The sequence below is a fragment of the Hippoglossus hippoglossus genome, chromosome 7 (assembly GCF_009819705.1).
Source record: "Hippoglossus hippoglossus isolate fHipHip1 chromosome 7, fHipHip1.pri, whole genome shotgun sequence".
NCBI lineage: Eukaryota > Metazoa > Chordata > Actinopteri > Pleuronectiformes > Pleuronectidae > Hippoglossus > Hippoglossus hippoglossus.
The window spans coordinates 12320250-12335929 of NC_047157.1; the positions used below are offsets into that span (position 1 = coordinate 12320250).

Below are 15680 nucleotides of genomic sequence, written 5' to 3' on the forward strand. Positions count from 1 at the left end.
ACAAGCAATTTCACTTTTAGCCCTTCGCAGACAAGACTTAATAAACCTTTTTCATTTCTCAGTCGGACCTTATGAAATTGCCCTATTTCCTCACGATTTACATTTTTACTCACTAGTTATCTGTAAAGAGGACTTAATAAGGTCTTTCTTAAGTACACACGAGGTGAGCGTTACTATGGGGATGCGGGGCGCTCCTCTGCTCCGTGGCACCGAGGCCTGCTCCATTGTGGCGAGAGACAACAGCTGTCTTTACCTTTGGCAGGCAAACAGGCTCATTAAGGGCGGCCATGTTTGTTTTTGTGCCCGATACCTAGCCCTAAGCAAACACTGTCATATCTCCACTCCACAGCCCTCGCAGACTCAACATTTCCTTCCCTCTCGTGGAGCGAGGCCCTGGCATATGTTGAACCTGCCCAACACTCCCCCCCCCCCGCGCAAGCTCTGGCCAAGCTGCCAGTGGCTCTCAAAGAATGCGTGCTTAATTGAGAAATTTAGTTGTGGTTTGAGCTGATGAAATGCAGCTAGGACACTGCAAGGATGCTATGAATGTTGTGCATGTGTGATATACATAATGTATGTCATTATACTGGCCGATAACACATCTTGTGGTATGTGACAAGAAAGCCCCTCTTTGTTTGTTGTGCCGTAGATGTGATAAAGGCGTCATTATTTGGTCCGCTCGCAGCTAACAGTAAAAACTGCAGTGAAAGGTTTCATTCGCATATTATCTCCACTCTCAGCACTGTCTGTGGCTTGAGTGACATGGCAGGTTGAATTCATAACGCTTTGACAAAAATTCCATTAAAGAGGGAAAATGGCATTGAATGTCATTCCATTACTGCAGACGGCAAACATGGGAATACTTTAACCCAGAAGGCATTCACATTAACTTATATTAAAAAACAGCAGAAAGACATTTTTTGGCTTCTTTTGGCTGTAATATATGAACAGTGCCAGAGTATTTTGAGGCAGAGTAGTCGTCCAAAATGTACTCACTTATTTGATTTCATCCCTTTTCACCATTTGTCAAGCCCAAAGTCACAATGCATTGTGAAATGAGTTCTTAATGTGGAGTAATGAGGCTGTCATGGCAAAGCAGTCTCTGCTTGTTTGAATTTGACTCATGTCGTAGATTCAATTAAATCAGCTGAAGTCGACCTGGCCCCAGGCCAGATCGGTAATGGGTGACCTCATTCAAACAATGCTCTGACATATTGAAACAATAAGAGGAAAGGCCTTGAGTCGGTTGCAAAAGCAAACTCCACTCAAAAGCGATAAGGTAGAAAAATTGCGGTGAAGGCACCAAAGATTCATGCAGTCATGTGTCGTCAGGGGAGCAAATGTCGTCATGATGACAGGGTTGTTGCTTGTGTGGGCCGTCTATAAAATTACAGATCTACTGGAGTGAAGTCTTGGGAAAGAATCCTCAAAATGCAATAGGAATATTGATTAAATTGATTGTATGGAGTAAAGAAAAGATAAAACTAAGTAGAGTGACCAGTAGTAGATTAGTAGAGCACATACGTTCATCACGGCTCAACACTCCCTTTAATTCAAACAAGCTTCATAGCTAAGGCATTACAGCGACATATTGATGGTAGTTACAGGTTTCTAGCTCTATTTGTTACCTTCCAGAGGTTGAAGAAAACCTGCCCCATGTCAAACCATGTTTAAATCTGCTTGTTCAAATATTTATTTGGATTTGCACCAAATTGCACACACTCATAGGCATCTGACCCCAAATATATGCTTGTTTTTTCCATGAATTGTTCTCTGAGAAATTGGTAAAAATGTTTTTTAAATCTCACAATGTTAAAGTAAGTGAAAAAACATTCCTGCCAATATTTTATGGGGTCTTTCTTGGCCCATGTCCCATCCACCAAGTTCCAAGGAAATCCGTTCAGTAGTTTTTGTCTAACCCTGCTGACGAACAAACAAACAGGGCAACAAGCAGACCAACAGACAGGGGCGGAAACATAACCTCCCTGGCGGAGGTAATAAAACCACATACTGTATGCTCCGTGAACTTTGACCTCAACTTCCTGTTCCCTGTTTTAATTGTAAACACATTTGCCCCGAGCTTCAGAGATAAAAACCACCTTACAGATGTTAAACACAGCTGGTCCCTTTCTTCTTCTGGAGGTTTACTTGTTCTGAAAAGTCGAAACTGATTTATTTGGATATTGAAATGCCTGGAATCTACATCATGACACAAACACACCCCAGGCTATGTAAACAACCTTTCCAGTTCCAGTCTGCAACCACGCTCTCTGAGCAATAACTTGACTCCCAAGGGCAAAAGCACTTCTCACTTTTGGAGAGGTCTCCACCGTCATAGTTATTAAGAGAGGGCGCGCCTCGGTTTATGTGAAAGGGAGTATGTATCACTAAAAGGCTCATTTTGCCTCTGCTGTCAATGTGCAATAGATTATGTAACTTATTTTAAGGTACGTTTATCATTCATTATGTGCAAATTTACAGTTTGGAATTAAAGAGACACCCTGAGTGCTTTGTAGAATAAACGGAAATGAGGTAACAAAATCAAAACGGAACATCTTGCTTTGCTCACTCTTGTTTAGCTGCTCACAGCAGTTACAGTAAACTGATAAAAAGAGAGAGAGAGAGAGAGCACACACACACACACACACACACACACACACACACACTGCATCTCATTAAGCCACAGTCCCTCTGGCCCTTATTCCATTAGAAATTAAAACTCGCAACAATTAGTGGCAGATTGGTCTCAGCTCAGTGCTCTATAGTCGCGCTCTCAAGGCACCGAGATGACTTAATTACAGGCTCATCTGAAAACTGTGTGATAGTTCTGTGCCGGAGCGCACAGCCAATACCTGGAGCTGGGGCCCGCCACAACAAACTCAAATAGCTGAAGAATGAACTACCGGAAATAGAAGGAAAATAACCCTGAAATAACCCTAAACTATGCTTGTTCTTCAAAGCTCTTCAAAGTAATTTTAATAAATGTAAACTTTATTATACAAAGGTTGTTAGTGTAACCCTGCTGGTTTGTGGTCATTTCTACCAAAGGATACCAGACAGGATGGGAGAGGCTGAAGGTCAAGTGTGGGTTAGTCCAGACTTCTCTGGACAGAACATTTGTTTCCTGGTTGAGGACATAGTTTCGAATTTGACTCTTAAGTTGCAGTTAGTCACTTCCTCCGGATTGAGGTGGCTATACACCTGATGAGAATTAAATCTAAGCATGTATTGTAAATCTGTGGTGTCATGACGAGACTCTCTTTAAACTAACCGATAAACTTCAACAGAGAAGTCACAGCGGTGTGTTTCAGGAGGTTTCCATGGACAGGGTGGCCTCAGAAAGCAGGGTATTCGATCAAAATCCCTGAATGAGCCCAGACAACTGACTTATTTCTTATCTGCTTCATCACTCTGCTCATGACAAGGACACAAAGCACATTTTTCTGTAATTGAACCAACTGTAGTTTATGTAACGACTGACCGTTCTGCCCTTCAAGCGAGAGAGAGAGACAGAGAGAGTGATTTGATCGCTCCATGTACTTGCTCCTGTCACGTGACACCATGTCCCATTATATTGTGATGTTGTCATAGGAGGAGAGGAAATGAAATGCCTCGAAGCTATATGGGATATGTGTGTGTGTGTGTGTGTGTGTGTATTTGTGTGTGTGTGTGTGTTGTCCTGCACAGTTAAATATTTGTTCCATACTTGCGTGTTTCTAATTTGTTATCAGCTCCATGCGATCATAGCACCTATAAGGCCAAACAGATGTCCAGTCTTTGTTGATACAGTTTGCAGATTCTCATCTATGAGTGAAAATGACTAACACACCAAACTTGATCAAATATTTTTACATCATTACACAACTGTGTAATTCCTGGTAACCTGACACCAGCAACCCACATTGTAGTAAGCATCATATCGAACACCAGGTTTGATTTAAAACAGCGACTCTGTTGCATGGAAACCAACACTTTGACCTTCACGTGATGATAATAATACTGTCTTGGAGAGCCCGATGGATTTATCGGATGTGTCGATAAAAACTGGACGATATGAGCAGAAAAATGTGCATTTCTAAGTACATTCAACATAAATATATGTTAATTCAAGCTGGTTTAGTGTTTTCTATTTATTTTTATTTATTTATTGTAAAGTTTAAGGTTAAACTGTAAAATAACTGGCTATCTATGTGCTTTTCCTTTGTCATATGTAGTTTGCTCTGGAAGTTATAGCAGAGAGTGGATACCATGCAATTAAAAGGTGACCTATTTGAAACGTCCTGTTACCTTGAGTAAAATTGGGGATCTTTCTGGTTTTGAACATTGTTGGAAATATTTTAGATAATCAAGGTGTACAAGAGCTCTACTGTCTTAGTGATATGAGGATATATAGGTGTAAAAAAATGAAAGCAACACTTTTCCGCAAAGCCATTGTTCATCCAACATCCAGAGCGAGAGAGAGAGAGAGAGCGGGAACCAATCCGACGTGTAACAGCTGGGTCTGTGGCAGAGGTTTTAAAACCCTGTTGAGCTTGATAACGTGGAGCACGTTGTGTTTGGTGACGAGGAGATTTCACAGTGACTGACTGACAACCACCGCAGCCAATCAAATCGGCAGAAACAAGAAAAGATTCCTCAAAATTCCCCATTGAACCAATTTATTTCCTGCTTAATGTAGTTCAGTAATTTTTGGGGGGGGTTTTGCCACGAGTTCCGAAACCTACCCAAAACCATAAAAACCATAACATGCATGAGGAAACTAACCACTGAACCTTCTGGTTCTGCCAATAATCACAATGTTACTTAAAATGTCTAATTTTTTTATTTAGACTCATTTTTGATGGTATATAGATAGATAGATAGATAGATAGATAGATAGATAGATAGATAGATAGATAGATAGATAGATAGATAGATAGATAGTTAAGAGTCTGGGGCTATGTATGGAAGTGTTGGTTATTATTTGTGGTTTTGTCAGTGATAAGACGACTTTTCCATACGGCACAAATCATATAGGAGGAGGTTTTATAATAAGGTTTCTATATGGTGGGTTTTATCATTGCTTTTATGTAAAGGGGGGAATTCTGGCTCAAACCAGACGTGATAAGAATTCAAGGGGAAACTCTACATGTATTAAACTCGGTGAGTTATAGTTTAACCCTGCTTTTTATCCAGTCTTTGCACCTTCACAGCTTCTGTGTGAGGCAGCTGACTGTACCAGATTGCATCATTATTCCCCACCTGATATGTAGACAGTTTAATGGAGTTGCTCTCATAATCCGAGCGAGGCCAGTAATTATAAGAGCGCGCGTGTGTACACTCGGCTACTGCTTTAGCCCAATGTAGAGACAGGGAGAGGGAAACATTTCTTGATTTTTAACAAAGGAAAAATTGGGGACAATGCGCGATGAAAGACGCTGTTGTTTTTTTCAACAAGTCACTGTGTCAGTTGAGAATTTCCTTTGTGTGCGACTCTGTGTTCGGGGGATGTTGCATGAATGGGCAGTCAGCATTTAGGGTTCAAAAGAAAACAGCAGCCTGAGCTCCTGTGTGTGTGAAAACCAAGGCTACGGTGCTCTGTATCGAGTGCCATTGTTTTGGTAATAGTAAACCTGGGGCACTTGCCAGGAGGCATTAGTCATTCATCTAACAAGCTCCACAAAGCAAACCACAAAGTGCTCCACTGTCGACTTCCTCTTATTGAATTCAGAGCACATAAGCACATTTCCAAGTATCTTACAGCGAGGTCCAAACTTTTTGATTACTGGCTACCTGAAATATGGCTGCCATGTTTGTTTAGTTGTGCGTTTCCCTGACAGGAAGCTCGCTCATTTGGCAGCATGAAGGTTTTTTTTCTTCTTTGTTTTTTTTTTTTTGCGAGTGAGGGAGAGAAGAAGAAGGGAGGTGGCGGGTGAAAGGCAGATAGGAGGGGATTAGGGCGGAGTGCAATTTTTCAGAAGGCCAGGCATACGACATGATCTCTAATTACCCACAAAGCACTGTGTAACCCAAGCCACAGATTAGGCTGCATTATCAGGCTTAATAAAACATGACCATCTCTCAGTTTCACTCCCTCTTCCTGCCGTGCTACTGCAAACATTTGTTCCTGGTTATGACATTCACGATGCCTTTGCTGAGTAACTGACCTGAGGCTCTACCTGTCACTGTTTAACTGCAGCAACAAGTGCAGCCGGTAGAAACTCTCTTTGATTGGGTGAATTGGAGTCTGAGACAGAAGCAAGCCCATTGTGAGACATTTGTATAGTACTTAAGTACACTTTTAAGGTACTTGTACTTTGGGTATTTGCATGTTTGTTATACTTCAGTTACAATGGAGATATTTCACCTTTACTCCACTAAATTGATCTGATGGTAATAGTTGCTGGCTACTTTTCACATTAGGATGATATTGTGAAATTGTGGATTATTAAGAATCAAATAACTAAACAGTATATTAAGTAGTTGTATCAATTTCTCTCCAAATCAACTTTAAAATGCTGCTCATGTTTTATTAGTAACGATAATGTAACTATAATATATGAAATGGCAATATAACACTAATAGGGACTATGCGGCTACATTACAATTTTCTTTTTCATTTAAAAGGTGTTTTAATTTTGAAATTAAAATATAAAAAAAAAATACAGTGCCCTTATGTAAATGTGACTGCACTACAGTGTAAAAATACTCTGTACCATGTGATAAGCATGCATTCAAAATGTGACTCAAGCACAAGTATCAAAGTATTCGTATCAAAATATACTTTACCTAAAGTAAAAGAACTAATCCAATATTTCAATTTTATATTATTTATATTCAATTTTAAGATGTTAGAATTAAAAAATATTTAATATATCTCTTGATGGTATCATTGCCCATTCCAACAAAAAAATTATCTCAATCAAAACTATAGGTTATTGAATAACTTCCTATTAAATATTGAAATAAAAAAAGACTAAAACTACACTATTCTTAATTATACTGTATAGTATTAATATTATATCATTATTTGATATTTAAATAAAAAAATTAAATTTTGTTGCGTTTCTCAGTAAAGTTTTTAAACTCTAGTGATTAGACTTTTACTAAAGTGAAGCAGCTGAATACTTTTTCCACCACTGGTGCCAGCAACACACACGTACACATATATACAAACACATACACAAGCACACATATGCATGCACACTTTCTCGGTTCACATGGGTTGTACCAGTAAGTGCTGCTTTAGGCTACGGTTTTTCACTACTCTCTACCGTGTTATTAACAATTCTATAAAAAGATCTGCTCAAGTTTCTCTTTCCTGTATGTTAACAACGCTATCGAGCTGCTACGAGGTCGCTGAAGCCTCGTTAAGAGGGAGATTGAGTCCTCAACAGCACAACACCACTGACTGTATGTCATAATTTCCAAAATCCTACTTTTCTTTCCCCTGTTTGTTTTTCTAAGCGACATCACTCATCGGCAGGGCTCGTGGCCAACTTGCGACTAAATAGGTCGACAACACAAAGACAGGGCCTCTTTCTTTCGCTTTGCCTCCCTTTTCTCAACCCACAAGCCTCCTCTAACCTCTCTACCTCCTCTTTTCCGAACATCTATCTCTGCTCTTTTCTTTTTCCGTAACTCCTTTCTCGTAACTTTTCCCTTTTTGCTCTGTTTTAGGCAATTCCCACATCTTCAACCCGAGATAATAGCATTGCAAGAAGTAAAACCACAGAAAAAACCACCGTACTTTCTGTCACACTTCTCTTTCTGCCCCTTGTAAACGATCATGAAGCTCATCATTAGCTCTCAAAGAGGAAGAATGAGCTACGGTTTGATTACCTCGGTGGCTCTGTGGGCTTGCGCAGCCTTTGCTGACTGAATTGGATGCAGACGATTACAGCCTTGCACAGGCAATTATATCTGCCTGCTAAATATGTCACACATAATAAACACATGCTCCTGACAGACAAGGGACAAGGCGAGGCAGTCACAGCTGGAGGGAGGAGGACAGGGAGCAAATTCGGGATCATATGTATTCATTAACTCCATCCTCTTTAAGTGGAAACCTCTCACAGTCCCAATCAATGCATGTCAGTGAATTAATTAAATAAACAGGGGGTCCGATCAGAAGTCACAGATCTGATGGGGAATGGCGACATTAAAAAACGTAACATTCTGCCTGAGATATTACCTCCCAAAAGAATGAAACGTACACAGATGAGGCACAGTTTGTCAAACTTTGTGTTAGTCTATAGGCTTGAGACCGTTAATTGCAATTTTATTATTGGTACTGTCCCCTCAGACCGCAGTACAAACATGGCACTGACACCAGGCCAATAATATTTGTAAAGGATATTCAGTGAAAACAAGGGAGGGAAAGAGCCTTAAATCCCTGGCAAGGAGCTTATACCATGGCCCATGGTGTTTGCACAGGACATACCTCAGGAAGCTGAGACAACTGGGAATGTTTGTCCAGCTTCCAGCCTCTTCCATGCATACATACAGCACAGTACATACATACAGTACATATGTATATATATATATATATATATATATACTGTACATTCATAAACATAAACTCTAAGGGAATACATATCTTCATATCATACATACATGCATATGACTCCGAGCAGGCCTACATACAACATGCATGTGTCACATACAGCAAATAAATATACTGTCAATGTATGCTACACATACTTACCAAGGCTGTCACCCCTTTAAATAGTGAACTATACATTGATTACTTTATCAATAAACTTTGCATTCTACAACATGTAATATACATATGTGATATCTTTAAGTAAATAGATGCATTTAAGTAGTTATCTATCCAACATTCTTAACAGTTTGCAACTCATTCACCCATTCACACCAACACACACCCATTCACACACACACACACACAGGAACCAGGAACGTTAGGTTGAAAAAAAAGACCTAAAAAGGTAACAAAAACAAGCACACACACACACCCATGGCAGTGAGCTATCATGTAATGTGCCGGCCTGACCATCAGGTGCAATTTGCCCAAGGACACTTGGGCGTGCAGACAGGAGGAGCCGCTCTGCCTCCCGAGTCACAGTCAGTCACCCCATGATTTTCAAACTACAGGAAACTACCCTGTTAATTGACTAATAATTCAGAGCTTACACCGACCACAAATGACCTTCAGGAAGAGGAACTCATGCACTTCCTCTTATTTGTCACCATAAGTTTACATTCTGCCCAGAAACCCTGGCTGGGTCTTGTTCGAGATTAGATTAACTGTATCTGTGGTAGATTGGGTGTTGTAGCTTCCACAAACACACTGTGGTGTTTGTTTCTTTCATTTCCATTGCAAAACCAAAAAATGTATAGATAGATAGATAGATAGATAGATAGATAGATAGATACATACATACATACATACATACATACATACATACATACATACATACATACATACATACATACATACATACATACATAGATAGATACATACATACATACATACATACATACATACATACATACATACATACATACATACATACATACATACATACATATGTAAATATTTGCATGAGCCACTCCTTCTGAGCGTTTGCCACCATTAACAAACACACTCAACTAAACACCCGGGGGCCTACTCTGCCAGGTGTTTGGGTGCACTGGGTTTTTTTCTGTCATCGTCGTCTTCTTCTTCTTCTTCTTCTTCTTCTTCTTCTTCTTCTTCTTCTTCAGTAAGAAGGAGAATGCCACTGCACTGCCCCATGGGAAGGACTAGGCTGACTAATGTAAGCACACTACAGTGCGGCGGCTGGTCTTAATTATGGTAACAGACGCTGAGGGGAATGCACTGGTACCACCAACAAGCAAGTAGCTCGGCACTAGCAGGGCCGATGATTAGCACATGAGCACCCCCCCCCCCCCCCCCCCACATATTTTTGATAATGTAAGTGCACAAGACAACTAAATATATAACATAGGTCTAGTTTTTTTTGTTGATATTTTAATGAAGAATTCTTGCATATCATATCTTTAAAGACCACAGACCGTTTAAATGATTTTCGTTAGTGTGTTTTTACAGAATCATGCGTCCTATTTCCTTTCATCAATTTTATATTTATTCATACCTGTCTACGGATATCAAAAAATAATCTTAAAAAAATCCTTAAAACAAACGCACAAATAAAACTGATGTGGACACCTTGTGGTTGGTTGGGAAACGTCTCACACAGTCAATGAGGTAAAAAAAAAATCATATACAAGGCAAGAAATATCTGTGTCATACGCAGGCTATCTGACTCATCCAATGTCACAGCCAATCTAAGTTTTACTGAAATGATTTCAAATGGTCGGAATCCCCATTAAAAATCTCCCCTGTGTGTCGGGGCAGGGAGAACATGATTTAGAGACTGTTTTTGCCCTGGCCCCTGCTCGCTGTGTGTCACCGGCCCTTACTGTGGTATGCATGGCCTTCCTCTGCACAGGACTATGAAAGCAATTGTGATTGTGATTCCATAGTCAGCAAAACGCTTGAATGGCCCCGAGTTAGCATGCACACACACACACACACAATGTCCCCACACTGGGCCACTGATTCCTTCAACCCATCTGACTCTCACTCATCCTTTAACTCTCCTGCTCTGCCTCTCCGTCACATAAAACAGAGTGTGTCATTAGCTAATAGCAGCAACACCACTCAACATAAACATGCACCACAGCCAGCATTACAAGGAGCGGCTGTCAGCCATGTTTAAGTGCTGGAGGAGTTAAAAATAACACTCGTACACACTAAGCCAAAACTAACAGCAAGTATGTCTGTGTTTATTCAAGAGCTTATTTCACTCGAGGATGATCAGTTGATGGAAACTGACTGAATGACTAAAATATGTTAATGTTATGAGACCCAACCTGGCAGCACTATATTAAAAATAAAATTGAGATAAGGCATTTCCAATGGAGCATATCCGTCCCCCGGCTTATCTGAGGCAGAGGAGACCACCAACTAACAAAGCCCGCTCTTCAATCATGCCCTATCTAAGCAGATATCAGTTGTTGGTAGGATATATGAGCTGGGTGGGGCCTGTGTGTATAAACACAGGGCCTGCTCTCGCGCTCTCTCTCGCTCTCTCTCTCTCTCTCTCTCTCTCTCTCTCTCTCTCTCTCTCTCTCTCTCTCTCGCTCTCTCTCTCTCTCTCTCTCTCGCTGCCCTCCATCCTGGTGCTCTACTGTAGGCAGCGACTCACCTCAGCAGCAGCAGTCAGCACTGTTTGATTAAGGTATTCAAATAAAGGAGCAGACACTGTGTTCCCATTTCACAGAGCAAACCGAAAGCGCCGGACAAACAGCCACAGTGCAATTACAGTTGTGCATGTTGTATTAGACAAGATGCGTCCGCGTGGTTTCAGGGCTTTCTGCAACACATTAAGTGCAAATAAGTACAGTATAAGTACAGCAGCACATGCATCATGCAGCCGAAAGCATTAAAACACGGCACAGCTTCATTTTGCCATCAGAGAGCAAAGCTGTTATACTGTGTAATATCTCTTCAGCTGTGGGAGAGCACCACAGTAATAAAAGAGACACACTCACAGTGAAACAAAGTGAGCACTGAAAGTATTGAAGTGAACATCTTCAGGGTTATTTATGGATCTTTCTGATTCATCTCAGTCTGCACTTGAAGTACTTCTGCGCATTTTATGCATCTCTTTCTTTGTGTACCTCACCTTTTTTTTTCTCCATCTTGTGTAACGATGCTGAACATCGCAGTAAATAGTCTTAGCACAAACTGTTCACGCTGCTTAAGGACCAATCGACCCAGACCGATCATGGACAACACAGCCAAAGTAATGGAAACGACTCGCGTCAATTGGTGAATCGCAGTAAATCATCAACACGAAGGTGAAAAAAAAGCAAATTCAAATATTATGAATGGAATGAGCCGCAGCTCCAAGTGAGCAAAAGTGTGACAAAGGCTGAGAGCCTGACAGCGTGTTTCTTGGAAGTCACAAAAACTTGCTAATTGCCCGAACCACGCTTGCTTCCGCTCGCAGCATCCACAATTAGTCGGTGGCGCACGGAACAGGTTTGTAAATAAACAGGCTGTAAAGCTGAAATACAAGCACATGCTCATTTTATCCAATTAAGGCTGTGTGTGACTGAGATTAACACTACCAATTTCACAGCAATAAAAGGAGAAATGTTGTCTGAGGCTGCAATTTGCTTTTTATTATAATTGTGGATCGGGAGCAGCCAGTAATGATGCTAAATCTCAATATGATTGCCAAATTTCAACCATTTAACCAAAATAGAATATTTTACCAATAATATTACCCTGAAAGAATATTTTCAAGATAAACTAGACCCCAACTAATCCTGCTCCAAACTGAAGTACAACCCCATGAATATGCAAAGTGAGCCCCTAAAAATGATTAACCTCTAGCCTCCACTCAGCTCAAGAAGGAGACCTGTGCTGAATTTGAAATTGGCCAACCAGTGCTGCCAGAGGTGATTAGCTGCGGGCAGATCTGATCTGTAGATACAGTACCTACATAACAAATCAGATGTCTCTTTAATGCCGCCGTCAGCTTGACGAGCGTTTGAGGAGAGCAACTTGACCTCGAGCAGCGTGTTAACAGGACACCGAATCCCCCCCCCCAGGTCCCGGACTCATTTGCATTGCTAGTGTAGGTAGTTAGTGTTACACATGCGATGATGGCAAATTATACCTCCCCTCGTGGAAAGAACCCGAGGTAAAGGGAGCGGAGGCCTTTCAATAATTCAAAATGAACACTTGTAATTTTGAGGGGTGCCACGCTGTTGTGTGGTTGACAGCAGCGTGGTGTCACTTTCTCTCTAGTGAAAGCACTTTTATCGTTTAATATCTAGAGGCTTTGTTTCCAGGATTCGTGCGGTGCGTGGATATCAGCATATTCCTGGGATTATCCGCGTGGAGGATGATCCTAATTCGTCTGACCTACAAGATAGAAAGCCTGTGCGGAGGAGACAGTTATACGAGCCCATTTGGTGACACAGGTGTAAACCGGCCTTATCTGTTAATGTTTTATATGGACCTCATTTCATCTGTGATCGAATGGGAGTCACTGTGTCCTGGTAATTTTATTTTCCGCCTGCACGTTGTTTTTCTGCCGGCAAACCTTGATCAACAACTATATAGGACACTGTTTTTATGACCTTAAGTGGGAGATGATCTTCTCGGTTAATTACTGGAAAATTCCGATTCGGTGAGAGAGATGTTCCATTGCTCACACAGCGAAAAGAGAAACATCCCCAACATTGATTTGTATTAGTGCCTTCACTGTCCTGTACCGGAAGGCCAGAGAGCAAGGCAAAGAAGTTCATCTACAGCAGCAGCTCGACATCCAGGGCCTGTGGATGTCGCCGTGGTAGGTGACAACAGCAAAGTCTAACTTAGGGTTTAGCAGATAGTTGAGATGCTGTTAATAGAAATCAGATATTTGAATAGTTGGATATGGGTTTCCTTGTATTGCCACAGGTTGTATGTTTGTAGGTTTAGTTTACTTTGTGTTGTCTCTGTTGCTTGTGGCAGGTTGACAACGACAGATTTAATAATCCCCGATCCTTCTAATATCTGCAACAGAATAACTAAGGCATTGGTTGTTGTTGTTTTTTTTCTTGGAAAACCAACAAAATAATTGTTGTTTTAAATTCCTGCGCACTTGCAATTGTGTTGAGTGCAGTGTCAAAAGCCCAAAGCTGCGGGGTGTCAACGCACAGAGACCGAGAGAAAAGAGTGATACTTGTGGCAGCACAGACTCTGTGGTTTCTCCTTACAAAGTAATTAACAGTACATTACTGGCACACATCCATTTAATCGTTGAACTCCCGGCGGAAAACCACGTAAGCTACGTAAGAAATCATTGCGAAGGGGGAGCTGATGTGCGCATGAGAGCAGCGAAGTGGGACAGTATGGATTCCATACAGCTCCTGGTATTCCACGTCGGGTGGGACATTTAATGCCAGCTTTGTGCAAAAACACAACTGCACCATCTCTCCGGGGGAAATAACATAATAAGCACGTTGGGTGGAAGGGAGGGGGGGAAAGTTGGGACTATTCATTTTCTTCCAACAGCCAAATAGGAAAATAGCAGGTTTCAGTGTAAAGTAATATATAGAGTAAATTTTTTTCTGCCCTGTTCCACACTTAAATTAACAGCATCTCATCCAAGCCCAGTGTCACTTTACTTGCTGACACTTGACATTTTGAAGCAAGTGAGCGCCCGCGGATGGAAAAAACGCATCCGTACAAAGCGTGCGTTGGCAGTGCGTAAACATGGTGTATTGGCACAAACATAAAGAGAGACAGGTGAGAAATGAGGCGTTTGGATGCACGAGGCTACGCGGCGGGTTATTTACCTTGTTTGAGTGGTAATAGTCCAACGAGCTCAGGCAACTTGGATCAGTCGGTAGGGAGCATGAACCCACGTTTGCCGGGGGCGCAGGATAAAATCTCACGTCCATCTCAGGTTGTGCGAGACTGAAGGCATGAAATCACTTTCAGCGTCTTTGACTCAGTATTGTCTCAGCAAACACAACGCCAGGAGAAGAAAAAAAAACACACACACACACACACACAAGAGAGAGAGCAAAAAAAAGAAAAAGAAAAGAAGTGGGGGAGTTTTTTTTTTTTTTTTTACTCGGTACACTCTTCCCTCACATCCGTTCGCGGCCGAACTTCGGCACCAACTCTGGTGAATGATGCGCAGTACTCCTCAGCACAGCCCCGCACCAGGATGTGGAACACTCACTTACGCACAACGCAGGAGTAGAAATTGCATGGATACGCACGTGTTGGCAAGAAAAGCAAAAACTATCCTCTTGTTCCAGAGCAAATAAAAACCTCCAACTTAGATCCTCTCTTATTAGATCTTTGTGAATGTTACAGCTGGACGGCAGCGCGTGAGTGTGCAGCCTCTGCTTTTCCCCCCACTGCTCTCAGGACTCCATACAGGCTTTGTTATGGAGGCGCATACTCTTGCATTGGTTCCAGTACAGAAGTGGTTGGACTTCCCTCTGCCATGCGACCTCTGCCGATAATAAACGGGAAAGAGGAACGGAGGGAGAAGGGGGAGGGGAGATTGGTGGCTGCCTTGGCAACCGCTCTCCTTTCTGCAACTGCGCGCTCCTGATTAGCTGGAAATGTAGTGGTGTGCACGGCTGTGCATTATAAAGCGTACTCTGCTCCATCAGTGCTTCATAAAGGCTTCCATTTGGGTTTATTGTGCCAAGGAGGATGGAGGCAGGTTGCACACGGCCTCTCTAGTTCACCAATGTTCGTTTTTTTTCATGCATTTTTATTCTTAATCCGCATTAAACTGCTGTAAAATGTTTATGTCATCTAATCGCACACATCCCATTCTAATCTGTGGCCTGAAACAGTTTCTTCTGCACTCCTTTGATTTTTACTGTTACGTCTATAAAAGACAGAAAGACACATTTGATATATAAAAAAAATCCAATGTATTTACCCAGAGATCATACGGATGTGACAACTTCTGGCCTTTTCATGGCCCTGACAAAATGGTTGTGAGCCTACAGTGGCCCACTTTGAAATAACAAATGTGGCCTGAATATCCCAAAACAAAACATGGTCCTTTTTTGGCAAACATGCGGTGCTCCAGGCCGGGTGTAATCTGGATGTGAACCCAAAGTGGCCCATGTGGTAAATG

General features: G+C 41.6%; 1 protein-coding gene across 2 annotated transcripts in view; it reads right to left on the reverse strand.

Annotated features, from left to right (window-relative positions):
* Nucleotides 1-15076, reverse strand: part of LOC117764699 (thymocyte selection-associated high mobility group box protein TOX-like) — a 77834-nt gene extending 62758 nt beyond the window's left edge. Inside the window, exon 1 of one of the 2 annotated variants that reach the window (XM_034590686.1) lies at nt 14368-15076. In XM_034590686.1, the coding sequence (XP_034446577.1) occupies nt 14368-14472 (105 nt within the window). In that variant the 5' untranslated portion in view covers nt 14473-15076. The remainder of the gene's footprint in view (nt 1-14367) is intronic. The other variant, XM_034590685.1, reaches the window with a different exon arrangement.
* Between the last annotated feature and the right edge of the window lie 604 nt (nt 15077-15680).